The sequence below is a fragment of the Zalophus californianus genome, chromosome 5 (genome assembly GCF_009762305.2).
Source record: "Zalophus californianus isolate mZalCal1 chromosome 5, mZalCal1.pri.v2, whole genome shotgun sequence".
NCBI classification, from domain to species: domain Eukaryota; kingdom Metazoa; phylum Chordata; class Mammalia; order Carnivora; family Otariidae; genus Zalophus; species Zalophus californianus.
In genome coordinates, this window is record NC_045599.1 from 3,487,199 (window position 1) to 3,501,726 (window position 14,528).

Sequence of the window (14,528 nt, forward strand, 5' to 3'; positions counted from 1 at the left end):
TCTCTGCAACTCCACTGGCTGGCCCGATTCCGGAGTGAGTCTTGGGCCAACGCTCTGGGCTTCAGTTTTCTCATTTATAAATTTGTGATGGTATCACCTTCCACTGGGTTGTTAGGAGACCAGATGAGGCACTAGAACCCCCAGCCCCCCACACCGGGCCTGGCTGCAGGAACCCAGCGGGAAACGTCAGCCACTTGTGTTCTGTTGCTATCTGGTAATCCCCAGGCTTCAGAGGTTGTAATCCTGGTCCATGTGGGGCCCCGTCACCCATATGATTTAAAAGGAATCATGGGATTACGCCGGCCTTCCAAGCTTGGTGGTCAAGGAGATCAAATGAAGGGGTTTAGTATATTAGAGAAAGAGAACTTCTCGTCCCTCCCCGCCTCCAACTTCATGATTTCAGGGAAGTGGTGTATTTTCCTGATAAAGAAATTTCAGCAGGAAAACATGAATTAACTCAAATAAAAAACGTTAACCCAAAGTGTGAAGACAAGGCTAGTCGTCTAGGTGGTGCCGGACGACCTAAGATTGGGGAACACCGCCGTCCCACCGCTTCTCCCGCCACATCCTGCCCGAGCACCTTTGGCACCAGACGCCCGGCGGGCTCCACCCCTTCTCCGCGGCTCGCCACTGGGGGAGGCGGCAGAAAGGGCGGGAGCGCGGGGCCGTGAGGGCACCAAGGTCAAGGGGGAGGGCGGGCCGCGTCCGGAGGGAACGCTGCGCACCCGAGCTCGGCAGCCCGACTTCTCCCACCACTTCCAGCCGGGCGACCTTGATTTGCGAGACTTCCTAGAGCCCAGGTTCCTTTTTGGGGAAAACAGAATGGGCGAAGCTGCCAATGCTGGGATGGGGCGCACCGGGACGACAGACTGCGGCCTCACAGAGCGGAGAGGTCGGTCTCCGGCCCCTGGGCCGCGGGGTTCCGGCTGCCGGCGCCGCTCGGGAGAACGCTGTGTTGCCGCCCGGCCCCGGGAGCCCTCCGCAAGGCCCGGACTCGCGCGGGTTCTAAAACGAGGACAAAGCCCGCCCGGATTTAGCGTGCGCGCGCCGCTGCGGCCAATGGGACACTGGCGCGGGGTTGAGTGGCGGGCGGGCACAGCCAATGAGCACGCGCCTTGTTGCGAGGTGCGCCCGGCCCCGGCATTATAAAGAGCGCCACGAGTCGGCATTGTCAGGCGGCGGCACCGCGCGGGCCCGAGCGAGCCTGTTGGTCGGTGGGCTCCGAGCGGCGCGGCGGAGGGCGCGAGGTCGCGGCGGCTCCGTCGGCGGACGGAGGGGAGGCCCGGCAGCGCGGGCGTGAGCGCGGCCGAGCCCGCGGCGCCTTTCCTGCGGGTGGGGACGAGCGGGCCCTGCGGCGTCATCGGCGGCGAGGTGAGCGGCCGGGCCCGCGGGCGGCGGGCGGGAGCCTGGGCGGGAGCCGCGCGCGCCTGACGCGCTGGGGCCGCTCGTTGCAGGAGCCGCCGCGGCCCGGCCTACCATGTCGGAAGCGGGTGAGGAGCAGCCCATGGAGACGACGGGTGCCACCGAGAACGGACACGAGGCCGCCCCCGAAGGCGAGTCGCCGGCGGGGGCCGGCACCGGGGCCGCGGCGGGCGCCGGAGGCGGGAGCGCGGCGCCCCCGGCCGGCAACCAGAACGGCGCCGAGGGCGACCAGATCAACGCCAGCAAGAACGAGGAGGACGCGGGGTAGGTGCGGCCGCGGGCCGACCGGGGCGCCGCCTTTGTTCCGGGGCCGCCTTTTGTTGGCGCCACGCGGCGGGGGGAGGGGGCGGGCGGGCGGCCGGGGCCTGCTCGCGGCCCGCCGCCCGGCCCCTCGTCGCCCGCCGCGCCGCCGCTCGCGCCGGAGTTTGCAGGAGTTTGTTGGGTCGACTTTGGCGCCGCCCCGGGGCCGCTTGCGCGGGGCCGGGGGTGGGGGTGGGGAGCGGGCGGCCCGGAAGAGGGAGGGAGTGCGCTCGGACCCGGGGCCGAGCCGGCCTCCGGCTCCGCGGGCCTGCGTGGGCGGAGTTGGCGCGCGCCCCGGCCGCGGCCTGCCTCTCCCCCCCCCCCCCCGCCCCGCGGAGGGCGGAGTCACGGTCTGAACGCGGTCTGAACGCGGTCTCCGGCCCCCGGAAGCCTGGAAGCCTCGAGTTCCTTGAGAGCGAGCTCTCGGGGGTGGGGGGTGGGGGGTGAGGCCGGGCCGGCGGCCCTTTGCTTTCCGTGCTCCATGCTCGTCCAATGACTTCCAGTTGTGAGGGTTCGGGGCCTCTACCCCAGGCCAGAGTGCCCTTCCTTCCCCTGCCCCGTCGGGGGCTGAGCAGGCTGAAGCTTCTCCCGGGTCCGGGTTGTGTGCGAGGGTAGTGAAGACTGGGCGGATTGGGTGACCCCTCCCGAAGGGAGGAGCCCTGGGGACTCTTGAGGGCAGGCCCGTGCTCCGGTGGCGGCTTTGCTTCTGAGCCTTGGCGGTGAAGGTTTCGTCGGGCCCGGCCCTTCTCAGATCGCGGCTTTCTTGTGAGGCTCGTTGGCACGTGTCTTTACCGTTTCAGAAAAATGTTCGTTGGCGGCCTGAGCTGGGATACCAGCAAAAAGGACCTGAAGGATTACTTTACCAAATTTGGAGAGGTCGTTGACTGTACAATAAAAATGGATCCCAACACCGGCCGGTCAAGAGGGTTTGGGTTTATCCTCTTCAAAGACGCAGCCAGTGTGGAGAAGGTAAGCCGGGGGCTTGGTCTCTGCAGCCTTAAGTTTGCTCTAAGAGGGTAGCCTTCTGAGAGCATGATGAGTTGGTGTATTCTGTAGGTGGTTGAGGTGAGGAACTTCTACTGTTTTTTAAGGGATTAAAGAATACAGCTTAAGTGGTGAGGGGTATGGGTTCGAGTGGTCCAGGAGGATCGTCGTTGGTGTTCGTTGCCTTTTTTTCTTTCTCTCCTGGGCACTGATAAAGCAAATGTGCTGTTATTGTGAGGACTAGAATGAAAAGTCCGGGGTTGCTGTGAATGAACTAGGCATTATTTTAGCTCCATTTTATGGAAAATGAAACAAAGGCTCAGAAGTGCAAGTAGAAGAGCTCACACAGCCAGAAAGGGGTGGATTCTAACCCTAGCAGCCCACCTCCAGCCTTCCTCACTGCTGCTTAACTTGTGAAAGAGACAGGCTTTAAACTGAGACTGCCCCCCTCGGGGAAAGCAGTGGCGGCGAGGTCTGTAGGCGTTCAGACAAACGAGCTGTACTTGAAGTTTGGGGATGACGCTGGGTTGCTCAGTCAGGTTAGGGGTGGAGTTTGAAGGGGCCGAACACGTTTTGTGTACCAGCGTTGAGGTCTCCGTGGCTCAGAGAGAAGGGCCTTGTTGAGGGTGGTGCTGCTGAGTTACAACCTAATTTTCTTTTGTTGGGACAGGTCCTAGACCAGAAGGAACACAGGCTGGATGGCCGTGTCATTGACCCCAAAAAGGCCATGGCCATGAAGAAGGACCCGGTAAAGAAAATTTTTGTGGGGGGTCTGAATCCTGAAGCCACTGAGGAGAAGATTAGGGAGTACTTCCGCGAGTTTGGGGAGGTGAGTGTGGGACCCTGGGAGTGGCCTGCCGGCTCTCCTGAGGTTGCTTTCTCCCTAGTCCTTGGCAGCCTTCCTGGCTGTAGTCCTCTACAGGGTTGCTGTGTTCACTCTGGCCTCCATGGGTCTTTTCTCCTGGGAGTTCCCTATGGGCTCTGGGGGTGGGAAAGAGGCATATGGTTCTGAGCTTTGCATATGTTTCCAGATCGAGGCCATTGAGCTTCCAATGGATCCAAAGTTGAACAAAAGACGAGGCTTTGTTTTCATCACCTTTAAAGAAGAGGAACCTGTGAAGAAAGTTCTGGAGAAAAAGTTCCATACCATCAGTGGAAGTAAGGTAAGGTGGCTCTGTCTCTGGCCTGCTGCTGGAGAGCTGGCTCTTACAGGGGTGGTTGGCAGTTGGGCTGCCTCTCCAGGGCAGTTTGACCCTACTGCCGTGCCTGCTGTCCTGATTGGGGCCGATGGTCCCGTCCTTCAGGGAGTTCTGGGCTGGTGGTAGAATTGGCAGAAACCCAGGATGTGTGGGAGGCAGGAGAAACGGTGGTTTCTAAGGGCTAGAGCATGTTGAGTAGCCCCTTTGATTCCTGATAGAAAGCTAGAGGTCACAGTGTTCCCAGTCTAGGGTCCAAGGTGAACATGGTCTGCAGTTAAAGTCTCAGAAGATTCTAGAATTTCTGTCATTTACGGGTTTGTTTCTTTTGGGTAAAGTCTTTCCTGCCATGGACCTTTTTCCTCTCTTCTGTCACAACCAAATTTTTGTTCACTCTCACCCCCTTTGGATCTTGGTTTAGTCAATTCCCACCTCAGGTGAAGATTCTTCTCAAAGCTCCCAGGGTTTTAGCAGCTTGTGTCCATGGTCCTTTTTTGCCTGAGGTGAGGTGAGACCTGCAGCCCTTCCCTCTGAACTCTGGCCAGGCCAGGAGGGGTGGAGGGGAGTTTGCTGCAGGTATTCTCTAGGTGGCCTCGAGGCAGGTGAGGGTGTGGCTCGCTGGCCGGGTGTGGCAGGTTTGAGCCGGAGAGGCAGCCAGATAAGGTGGGACAGGTAGGGTGGGGCTTCTAGAAGTCTTAATCCTGGCTGGGAAGTTAGACTGGATTTAGGATTGGGCCCTTAAAGTTTACGTCAAATGAGTTTGAATCTTAGGCGCAGCAGCTGGCTAAGAGCTGTTCCCCCCAGTGCACAGTGAATGCACAGGACTTTTTTTTTTTCCTGTGTCTTAATGTGAAACGGGCAGGAAGTACCTGTAAGGTAGGCAACTGTTACTGGTGGTGGGTTTTGAAATAAATGTATTCAGCATTTTTAATTAAACAAGACATCACGTGGCATCACTTGGTGTGGGGGTGGTTTCCTGGTTCGTTAGAGTATGCCTGAATGCTGACATACTAGGTCCTAATAAGGGGAGTATATGTGCCAGGGTACGTACTTTAAAAAGTAAACTCCTGATTTACTTAGGCAACTGGGTGGTGGGAGGTCCCTGACCCTAACCCCACCCACAGTGGGCAGAATTTTGAGCAAAAAGGAAACTTGACTCTTTGGCTCCTAAGGGGACACCGCTATCTGGCCCTTCCCAACAACAGGCCAGTGGTTGGGGGAAGGGGGGAGCAGTGTGGCCGCCAGGAAGCCCCACCTTGAGCCTCAGTGGCTTTCCTCCTCAAAGCCGGGGGTCAGGGTCGCCACCTCAGTGTGTTTGTGTGGGATGCTTCATTCCTTCTGTAAAGAAAAGACAAAATGAGAAAGTGTCCCCTTCCCCCCCACTTAAGGCCCCTGATCTGAGAAGCCACCTCTGGTCCCCCTTGCCCAGTAGAACGGGGCTGGCATCAGACCTGTCCCCCGGGTGTGGGATCTTGCTACACTAGGTTAGCATTGGCCTTGCTGTCTCTCTTCCCAGTCGTTAGATGCAGAGCTGCCCCTGGGCTGCCATCAGCAGGCCTGGGGTATAGCTGTCACCCCAGTACGTTCCCTGGGGAGAGGTTTTGGCCAAAAAGGCCCTAGTGAGCCCTGGTCCATTAAGATTTTAGTTGTGCTACTGCAAGCTTCTAGCCCAAATGTGGCTTCCCACTTCAGCATATCTTTGTTAGCTTGTTCTAAGGATTTAGAGAGAGAGTGCGCGTTGGGGGGACAGGGAGAGAGAAACCTTAGCAGACTCCGCTCGGCACGGAGCCCCATGCACAACTGAATCCCACGACCCAGAGATCATGACCTGTGCCCAAACCCAAGAGTCAGGACGCCACACCAAATGACCCCACTGACGTGCCCCCTGGGTGCATTGTGGTTTTGAGCAGACGGTCCCGATTGGCTGAGTCTCCATCAGCAAAGGTCTTTGTCCACCTGCCCAGAGAGCTTGTCGCAGTGGTGTGACCCATTGTCCTCTCTGCTTTCAGTGTGAGATCAAGGTGGCCCAGCCTAAAGAGGTCTATCAGCAGCAGCAGTATGGCTCTGGGGGCCGTGGGAGCCGCAACCGAGGGAACCGAGGCAGCGGTGGTGGCAGCGGAGGTGAGTGGAACTTGGTTCCATGAAGATGGGTGCTTGTCTGGGGGGCTCTTGCCGGCCTCTGGTGCGTGCTGCGCCAGGCTGGGCGAGACACGGTGGCGCTGCTGCTTGGCATGGCATGGGGGAGTCTGGCTCGCTTGGGGCCTGGGGCCCCAGGGCAGAGGGACATCCGCATTGCAGTCAGGGTGCGGGGGGCATAAGGGGGCGCGCTTGGCTTGGTGGCGGTCCTGAGTGTCGACACCCGTGGGCGGGTGAGCAAAAGGTAGGGCAGGGCTGTGCCAGGCGCTTTACCTCCTTCTGTCCAGGCCCCTCTGACTCCAAAGCCTGAACTTCATCCTTTTTTAAGGCCAAGCTGCCAGGGAGCGTGGGGGGGGTGAGGAGAGGGACATTCGAGAGAGAGTGAGCTCCTGCCTCATTTGCCCCGAGAGGAGTTAGCGGTCCGGTCTGTCCTGGCCGATCCCAGGCTTGGGTTTTCGACGCGGGGTCGGGCCCAGGGCCCTTGACCCCAGGACAGCAGCCCCTTGGCTTCTACCTCTGAGTTGCCATAGTAACCCCGCCACCCAAAGGGCAGGATTTCCTCCATCCTAGCTCCTGCGTGTGCTAAATGGTCCATGGGCCCCTGTGCCCTGCTCCCCCCACAGGTCAGAGTCAGAGTTGGAATCAGGGCTACGGCAGCTACTGGAACCAGGGCTACGGCTATCAGCAGGGCTACGGGCCCGGCTATGGCGGCTACGACTACTCGCCCTATGGCTATTACGGCTACGGCCCCGGCTACGACTACAGTAAGTAGGAGAGAGGGAGGCCCCCGCCGCTCACCCCCCCTCCCCCGGGAGGCAGGACAGACAGTGCAGGGGCCACTGGCAGCAGGGGCTTTGGAGTCGGACAGGCTGGGCTTGGGGGGCGTGGCGCGGCCACTGGCAGCGCCACGGGAAGAAGTGCTCGAGCTTCTGGGCCTCGGGGAGCCCGTCCCCGCCAAGCGCCTGGCACAGGGGCGGGGAAGGCTCAGGAAGGCGGAGCTGCGACCGTTGTCGTTCTTGTCCCCAGGTCAGGGCAGCACAAATTACGGGAAGAGCCAGCGCCGCGGTGGCCACCAGAACAACTACAAGCCGTACTGAGGCTTCGGCAGGACGCCCGACCGATCGCACACGCTTGTTTGGATCTCGAGTGAACACAATTACGTACCAAATTTAACTTGGCATACTTTCTATGGCCTGTCCCATGTGCATCTTATTTAAAATTTCCCCCTTGGAAATCACTCTCCTGTTGACTATTTCCAGAGCTCTAGTTGTTGTAGGCAGCGTGTGGGGTCTCCGAGGCCGGAGCGGCGTGAGGGGCTGACTGATTGTATGCCCAGGTCCCCCAGAGCCCAGCTGCCAGGGTCTGCTTCCTGCTGCCGCGCCTGGACCTGTGGACCCTGGTTGTAAAGAGTAAACTGTATCTTAGGAAACCAGTGTCACCTTTTTTTCACCTTTTAATTTTATATTATTTGTGTCATACATTTCCTGTTAATGGAAGTGTTAATTTTACTGTACTTTTTGGTACCTTTTGGGAATCTAATGTATTGTAAGGTATTTTACACGTGTCCTGATTTTGCCACGACCTGGATATTGAAGCTATCCAAGCTTTTGAAATAAAAATTTAAAAACCCCCAAAGCCTGGGTGAGTGTGGGGTATGCTGTGAAGAGCGGGGAAGGGCCTCCCGAGCCTCTCAAGCCCTAGTACCCTCCACGACCCACGACTGAACAGCAGGTCTTGTCAGGCGGGGCCGTGGATGCCCAGCATTGCCAGTGAGCTGCTTGTAAGGACTGGCCCTGCCCAGGACTTGAGCCCTTTCAGAGAAAGTAAAGGACTCTGGCTGGAGGCAGCTTCAAGGGGGTGAAGGTGGTACTGTGAGGGATGCTGCCCCCAGGGCAGTGGGGTCTGAGGCACCTACAGACTTTTCTGTCTTTCCTTGCTGGTGGAAGTGGGATTCGGTCTCCCAGCAAGGACAGTGTGAAGGCAGTGTGCTAGGGGCCCCCTAGAAGCTGGTGGTTGAGGCCTCAGACTAGCAAAGACTTTTGTTTCCCCTCACTTCTAGAACTGGCTTGGGGGAAGGCGCTACTTCCGCCCTCTCCCGTCAGCTATCACATGCAAACTCTTGTTGGGAGAGGTTTCTGGCGGGGTGCCTGGAGAGGACCCAGTTAAGAGCAAGGTTTGGGTTGCTGAGGGTGCGGACCCGGGCAGTGGGTCGCAAGGAACAAGGCCCACTCACCTGGGGGAGGGAGGATGTGACGTGGCAGGGCTGCCTCAGGGCCGGAGCCTCAGCGTCTCACAGCTTCTCACCTTTTCTTCCATGTCTGAAAAACAGCACAAAGCCCCCCACAAATGGCTTAGCCTGCCTCCAGCATCCAAGCTTCTTGGATGACAGTTTGGAGACTGGGCCCTAGTCCAGCCCCTTGACCATGTACACAGGCCACTAAGCCACAGGGTGAGCAACACTGTCCCGAAAGAACAAAGCCAGACCTCAGGCTTCCTGGGACTTCCAGGCTCAATGGCAGCCCCCTCTGCCCAGGAAAGCAAAGCCACGTCCATGCCCAGTCAGCCTCTCCTCTCCTCCCCTGGCCGCCCCCCCCAAGTCCCTCCAGGCGTGGGTTTCTGCCAGGAGCTGAGATTTTGCCCACTGGCCACCCCTGCTCCCACCTCTGCATGTGCAGCATGGCCTGCAGAGACCTGTCCGCTTCCGTCGCTCCAGGGGGCCCAGTGAGTGCATTTAGGGGAGACCCTGGACTGATCCTGATGTCTCCTAGGGGACTGGAAACAGGGAGGAGTCTTGCATTTCATCAGTCCTGGGTGCAAATCTCATTCCAGCAGCTCAGCCGCTGAAAGGGACACTAGCCTTTTAAGGAAGGCACAAGGCTCCTGCCACCCATGTACGTCCCCGCGCTTCACGGCTAACATGATGGCGCTTCGTTGGAGCTCCTTGCCCCGCACCCAGACTGGTGCTGCCCAGGCAGGATGGCAAACGGCTCAGGAAGCCCTTCCTGTCACACTGCAGTTCCTTGGTCCCTGCACGGTCTGGAGAACTCGCGGCTCGCTGCGGAGCCCCCTTCCTGGGCACCCCGGAAGGTCCTAGCTCCTGGCTGCAGGTTGGGCTCTAGAGACGAGGGCCCCCAGCTCACCTGTCAGGATGGTATCCATCTTGGCCACCACGTGCCGCGCGTTGTCCACACTGAAGCACATCGGGGGTTTAAACTTCAGGACGTTCCTCCCAGGGCCATCGGTGCTCAGCAAAATGTAGTTCTCTTTCAGCCTGGGCGGGGGGATGCCGCACATGGTAAGGCCCTGCTGCCCAGCAGCCAAGGAGCCCTTCACGGGGCCTCCCCTTACCCCCCAGGCCGTTCTGGCCCCGGGAGCCCCACCCCCCGTTCAGGTCCCACCAGGACACGGCCCTGGCTGCCTCTGCCCGACCTGCCTGCCTGTGCTCCGGAGCCCAGCATTAAGGTCTCCCGTGTGGGGTACCCCGCCCCCGGCCCCCTGCCCCCACCCCGGGAGCCCCGGCCTGAGCCAAGCCAGGCTGCGGCGCCGACGTGGAGGGCAAGCCTTCCTGCGCTGCACCGATGCTCACGGGCTGGTACAGTGAGCCCCACGCGCCCCCGGACATAGCTTCAGCAGCTTCCCTGCCAACCCTGTTTCTGCTTCCTGCCCCAAAGTAATCTTGAAATCCCAGAGGACTCTCCAGTTTTAATTTCCAATTCTTTCTAGAAAGATGACTTCACTCTCCTTAGTATTATTGGTACCTAAGGACGTTAACTTTCCACATTTGCACTTTGACCTAGGAAGGTAATTTGGCCAGAAAGGGTCTGACGTGATTGTATTTACATTCTGACCCCCACTTCCATTCTTTCTCATTCCTTCATTATTTTCAAGTCTTGCCAGTTTGGCTCCTTTTGCCCGTACTGTTCTTGCCGGCACGGACCGTGGTCCTATTAGAAAGAACAAGGTCTGGACTTGCGATCCAGCCCCACCACCTCCCAGCGGGGCCCCCGTGGGTGCCACGCCCCTGCCTCCAGTTCTGGTTTCCTCTCCGCACTGGAGAACTCAGGTCTGGCTGCCTCCTTCCCACTGACCCTGAGTCCCGAGGCTCCCCGGAGGGGAAGGCGGTGGGTGAGCTGCTGGGTGCGCCCGACCCCCAGAGAAGGAAGGGCTCAGGCGGCAAGTGGGCGGGGGTCTGTCTCGAAAATCCCAAGGAAGGGAACATTTTTACATTGTTTCTGTTCACATGCTCTTAGAATGATGTGCATTGCACGATCAGAGTAAGGACACACGTGGAACACCGGAGTTTGCCAAGGTGGGGGAAGGGTGCTAAAAAGGGAGTCACAAGAAAAAGGGTTGTGAGGCTCAGGACCCCCTGGGGTCAGCTGAAACAACACGTGAACTGGGGCTGCGGTGGGGGACCCCGGAGACCTGCGATCCCGGTCCTCCACACGCCTTCCACTCAGACAAGGAGCAGGAGGTCTGTCCGTCCCGAAAGCCCACTGCTGTGCGAACGGGGAGCCCCAGGTCCGCCTCTGCCACCATCCCTGGTGTGGCTGCAGGGAAGCTGCTTCCCCTGGGGCCACCGGGGGCTGTGAAATGCGGCTTTCGGGTCTGAGGGCCCCTGCGGCTCTGGCACCCTCGGCTGGGAACCGGGAACGCACCGCCCCCAACCTGAAGCCTTTGTGCAGGGCCCCGGCCACGGAGCTGGCGGGGGACACACAGAAGGGGGCCCCTCTCTTGCTCCGGCCCAGGTGCCACCTCCTTCAGGCCGCCCTCTGTGGGCCTCCAGCCGAAGCAGGAGGGAGGCTCCTTCTCAGGCAGGGCCCCGGATGCTGCAAAGGCAACTCGTTCCGAGCAAAAGTACCTGGACACCACGTAGTTCGCCTCTTCAGTTGCTGGCGTCCTGGTTGCCGTGTCTTTGATCAGGTCCACACCAATAAAGAGCCCGATGCCCCTGGAGCAGAAAGGCGACATCTTTGGAGGCCAGGCCGAGGGGCCGCGGTCCGTGCTCCCCGCCCCCCCACTGCCTGCGCCTGTGGAAAGCCCCGGGGCCTGTGCCTCTGTTTCCTGAGGAGGCTGGGCACTGCAGAACCCTTGGAGGGTGGTGACCCAGGGCCAGGAAGTGACTGCGAGGGGAGGGGCCCCAGGTGTGACAGCGGAAAGGCTGGGGGTCAGAGCCCAGGTGGACCCTGCTTTCTCCTTCCCTAGAAGCGCCATCTTGGGCAACAGCCCCCCTCGGCGCTTTACCTCCTCCTCTGTGGGGACACAAGCCCCCACCAACCCGGGTGGCGATGAGGTGACCGAGGAAACCACACTTGGCCCCTGGCCGGTGTTCAGTTAGCGGGGAAGGACCGCTGCCCGAGCCTCACCTGACGTCCCCGATGATGGGATGTTTGGCTTTCTGCTGTCCGAGGAGCCCCATCAGGACACTGCCCACAGAGGCGGCGTGGGCCTGCAGCTGCTCCGTCTCCAGAACGTCCAGGACGGCCAGGCCCACGGCGCAGGACACTGGGCTGCCCCCAAACTGCGCCAGGCGACAAACGGCGGCTCAGATGCCCGAACCCCTCAGAACTCCGAGTACTCGGGGGTAAACGGGCTCCCCCCGAGGCCCCCACGGGCTGTTCTCTCGCCTTTCCCAGTGCTAACATGACTGGGACTCAGGCAAGCTACCCCGGGGGTACAGGAGGAAGCCCCAAGAGGCAGAATCAGAGGAGAGGGTACTGTGCATTCCCCCAGAGCTGGCTTTCGCTGAGAGGCGCTAGGGCCCCAGCTCACAGGGTAGGCCCGGACCCAAAGCATCCGACTAGGCCCCATCACCTCCGAGCCTGGGCCGCATCCAGGAAAAGCCACTTTGTAACTGCTCTCAAGGCTCTGTTGGAGCCCCGGGCGGATTTTAGGGCAGAGAGTGTAAGCCAGCTGCCCGCAGGCACGTGTGGCCCAAGGGTCGCCGCGTCCAGCCCGTGCGGCGTTATGAACAGCTCTCAATTTGGTGCTCACGGTAACTATGTGGTCCTGGCTCCTGGCCCGTCTGGCTCCGCCGGCGGGGCTGTCCCCTCCAGGCCCCCTGGAGCTTCAGCCCCCTTCCTCCACCTGGCCCTGCAGATGTCTGAGCGGGGGGCCTGCGTCACAGAGGGGGAGGCGCGAGGGTGTCTCTTGCAGACCGCCTTTTTTTTTTAAACCATATTTAAAAAGAAAACTTTATCGAGGTAGACTTTACGTCCAATAAGCTGCAAATACAGTGTATATGGTTCAGTGTGACTCGACAAGTACACACACCCGTGGAACCTCCACCACAACGAAAATACAGAACATTTCCATCACTTCCCAAAGTTCCTTGTGCCCCTCCACTGCTGGCTCAGGCGACTGCTGACCTGCTTTCTGTCACTACAGTTCTGCTGTTTCTGGAATGTTCTCTTTTGTGCCCGGTCGCTTCTGCTCTCCCTGTTTTTGCGATTTCCTGGCTTGTCCTGTGTCTCAGGAGCATGTTCGTTTTACTGGTGCATAGTACCCCACCGTATGGACGTACCATCCTTTGTTTATCCAATCTCCTGTTAGTGGTCCCTTGGGTTATTCTGGTTTTTGGCTACTACGAATAAAGCTGTTTAAGAACATTTATAACAAATCTTGGTGTAAACAGACGTCCTCATTTCTCTTGGGTAAATACCTAGGAGTGGAATTGCTGGGTTGTAATCATAAATGTAATAGCTTTATAAAGAAACCGTGAAACTTTCCCGAGGTAGTCGTATCGTATTACATTTCCACCATTAGCCTACAAAATTCCAGGAGCTCCCATCCTCAAAATGATTTGGAATTGTCAGTCTTTTTAACTGCAGCCATTCTAAAGGGTGTATAGTTGCGTCCTCTAGACCATTTTCAAACTGGGTGTGCAGAGCTCTGTATTTGAGATCATACAAAGCTTCCTAGGTGATTCTGCCACGAGGCAGATTTCTGATATGTCCAAAACAAATTATGTGTGGAACGGACACAGAGGATGGATTGAGGCTACCTCTTGTATAATATTATTAACCACGAACTTGTTAAAAGGTGGAGTGTATGGGACGCCTGGGTGGCTCAGTTGGTTAAGCAACTGCTTTCGGCTCAGGTCATCATCCTGGAGTCCTGGGATCGAGTCCCGCGTCGGGCTCCCTGCTGAGCAGGGAGTCTGCTTCTCCCTCAGATCCTCCCCCCTCTCATGCTCTATCTCATTCTCTCTCTCAAATAAATAAATAAATAAAAAATCTTAAAAAAAAAAAAAGGTGGAGTGTACATATTAAGAGCATCTTTTGTTTAGAATCATAACCCAGCCAAGATGCTGAACTAGCACAGTAGGTAGGCTATTGCCCCAAGATCACCCCAGAGGAGCAACAGGAGGAAAATGAACAAGTTCTGACATAGTCCTGGGCATCTAGAAGGTCATGCATACACACAGGGCTATGCACATGCCCTGTGCCATGTGCATGTTCAGGAAAGACCTGAAAAACTCTAAGCTCTTGCCGGTGGCTGAGCTTAGACAAGTTGTAGGCTGAGACAGAGTTGTAAGCTGCTCGGCTGAGTAGTGAAGGCATGTCCTCACACACGTGGAACCACTTGTCAGAGGCTGAGAGATGAGACATTTAAAGAGCTATCTGTCCAATCATTAGATGATCACTAAGCCAACCAAGCAAAGACTACAAACTTTACACAATTAGTTCAGAAAAGGCACTATACAAACAATAATAAACCACCACCCATAAGGAGGGAATATGATTTCCAAAGTTGACAGAATATATTATTTAAAATGTCCAGTCTTCATCAGAAAATTATGAAACTTCCAAGGAAAGAAAAAAGCATGACTCATATATGGGGGGCAAGGAACAATCAATAGAAACTGTCCTTGAAGAAGCCAAGATGGTGGTCTTATTAGACAAAAACATTAAATCAGATGTTATGCATGTATTAAAACAACTAAAGGAAACCATACTGCAAGAACCAAAAAGCAAAGCACGAAGATGATGTTTCACCAAACATGAATATGATTAAAGAGAAATTTTTAAAAAGAACTAAATAGAAATTCTGGAGTTGAAAAGTACAGTAACTGTAATGAAAAATTCACCAGAGAGGCTCAACAACAGATCTAGGCAAACAGATGAAGGAATCAGCAAATTTGAAGATAATGTCAATTGAGACTGTCTGGTCCAACCAGAAAGAAGAAATGAACAGAGCTTCGGCAACCCGTGGGACACAAGGAAGCAAACCAACATTTGCATATGGGAGTCCCAAAAGGAGAGGAGAGAGAAAGACACACAAAGAGGGTGGGAGAAATGGGTAAAGGTGGTCAAAAGCTAACACATTTCCAGTTATAATATAAGTAGGTCAGGGCGCCTGGGTGGCTCAGTCATTAAGCGTCTGCCTTCGGCTCAGGTCATGATCCAGGAGTCCCTGGATCGAGTCCCGCATCGGGCTCCCTGCTCGGCAGAGAGTCTGCTTCTCCCTCTGACCCTCCCCCCTCTCATG

At 57.4% G+C, this 14,528-nt stretch overlaps 2 protein-coding genes across 6 annotated transcripts in view; one reads left to right on the forward strand and one right to left on the reverse strand.

Annotated features, from left to right (window-relative positions):
- The first annotated feature begins 757 nt into the window (after nt 1–757).
- HNRNPAB (heterogeneous nuclear ribonucleoprotein A/B) lies at nt 758–7,673 on the forward strand. Of its 3 annotated transcripts, none has more exons than XM_027605601.2 (8): nt 758–892; nt 1,455–1,686; nt 2,523–2,691; nt 3,377–3,535; nt 3,738–3,869; nt 5,912–6,023; nt 6,662–6,802; nt 7,065–7,673. In XM_027605601.2, the coding sequence occupies exons 1-8, from the start codon at nt 823–825 to the stop codon at nt 7,133–7,135; spliced, it is 1,086 nt and encodes a 361-aa protein (XP_027461402.1). In that variant the 5' UTR covers nt 758–822; the 3' UTR covers nt 7,136–7,673. The 3 variants fall into 3 exon arrangements, with proteins under 3 accessions (XP_027461402.1, XP_027461404.1, XP_027461403.1); XM_027605602.2 differs by lacking the exon at nt 758–892 and adding an exon at nt 1,156–1,371; XM_027605603.2 differs by lacking the exon at nt 6,662–6,802 and having other exon boundaries at nt 873–892.
- Nucleotides 4,802–14,528, reverse strand: part of PHYKPL (5-phosphohydroxy-L-lysine phospho-lyase) — a 35,614-nt gene continuing 25,887 nt past the window's right edge. For 2 of the 3 annotated variants that reach the window (XM_035727660.1, XM_035727659.1), the window contains exons 9-13: nt 11,405–11,559; nt 10,900–10,989; nt 9,179–9,309; nt 8,272–8,356; nt 4,802–5,240 (exon numbers count right to left, since the gene is read on the reverse strand). In XM_035727660.1, the coding sequence (XP_035583553.1) occupies nt 8,307–8,356; nt 9,179–9,309; nt 10,900–10,989; nt 11,405–11,559 (426 nt within the window). In that variant the 3' untranslated portion in view covers nt 4,802–5,240; nt 8,272–8,306. Of the gene's footprint in view, nt 5,241–8,271; nt 8,357–9,178; nt 9,310–9,878; nt 9,983–10,899; nt 10,990–11,404; nt 11,560–14,528 lie in introns of those variants that run through there. The other variant, XM_035727661.1, reaches the window with a different exon arrangement.

What these genes read in the sequence shown, in the direction of transcription:
- HNRNPAB (XM_027605601.2), top strand. Translation starts at nt 823, where the DNA reads ATGGGCGAAGCTGCCAATGCTGGGATGGGGCGCACCGGGACGACAGAC. An exon ending in CGGCCTCACAGAGCGGAGAG is followed by an intron (nt 893 to 1,454) that starts GTCGGTCTCCGG and finishes CGCTCGTTGCAG; the next exon opens with GAGCCGCCGCGGCCCGGCCT. An exon ending in CGGCCCCGGCTACGACTACA is followed by an intron (nt 6,803 to 7,064) that starts GTAAGTAGGAGA and finishes TCTTGTCCCCAG; the next exon opens with GTCAGGGCAGCACAAATTAC.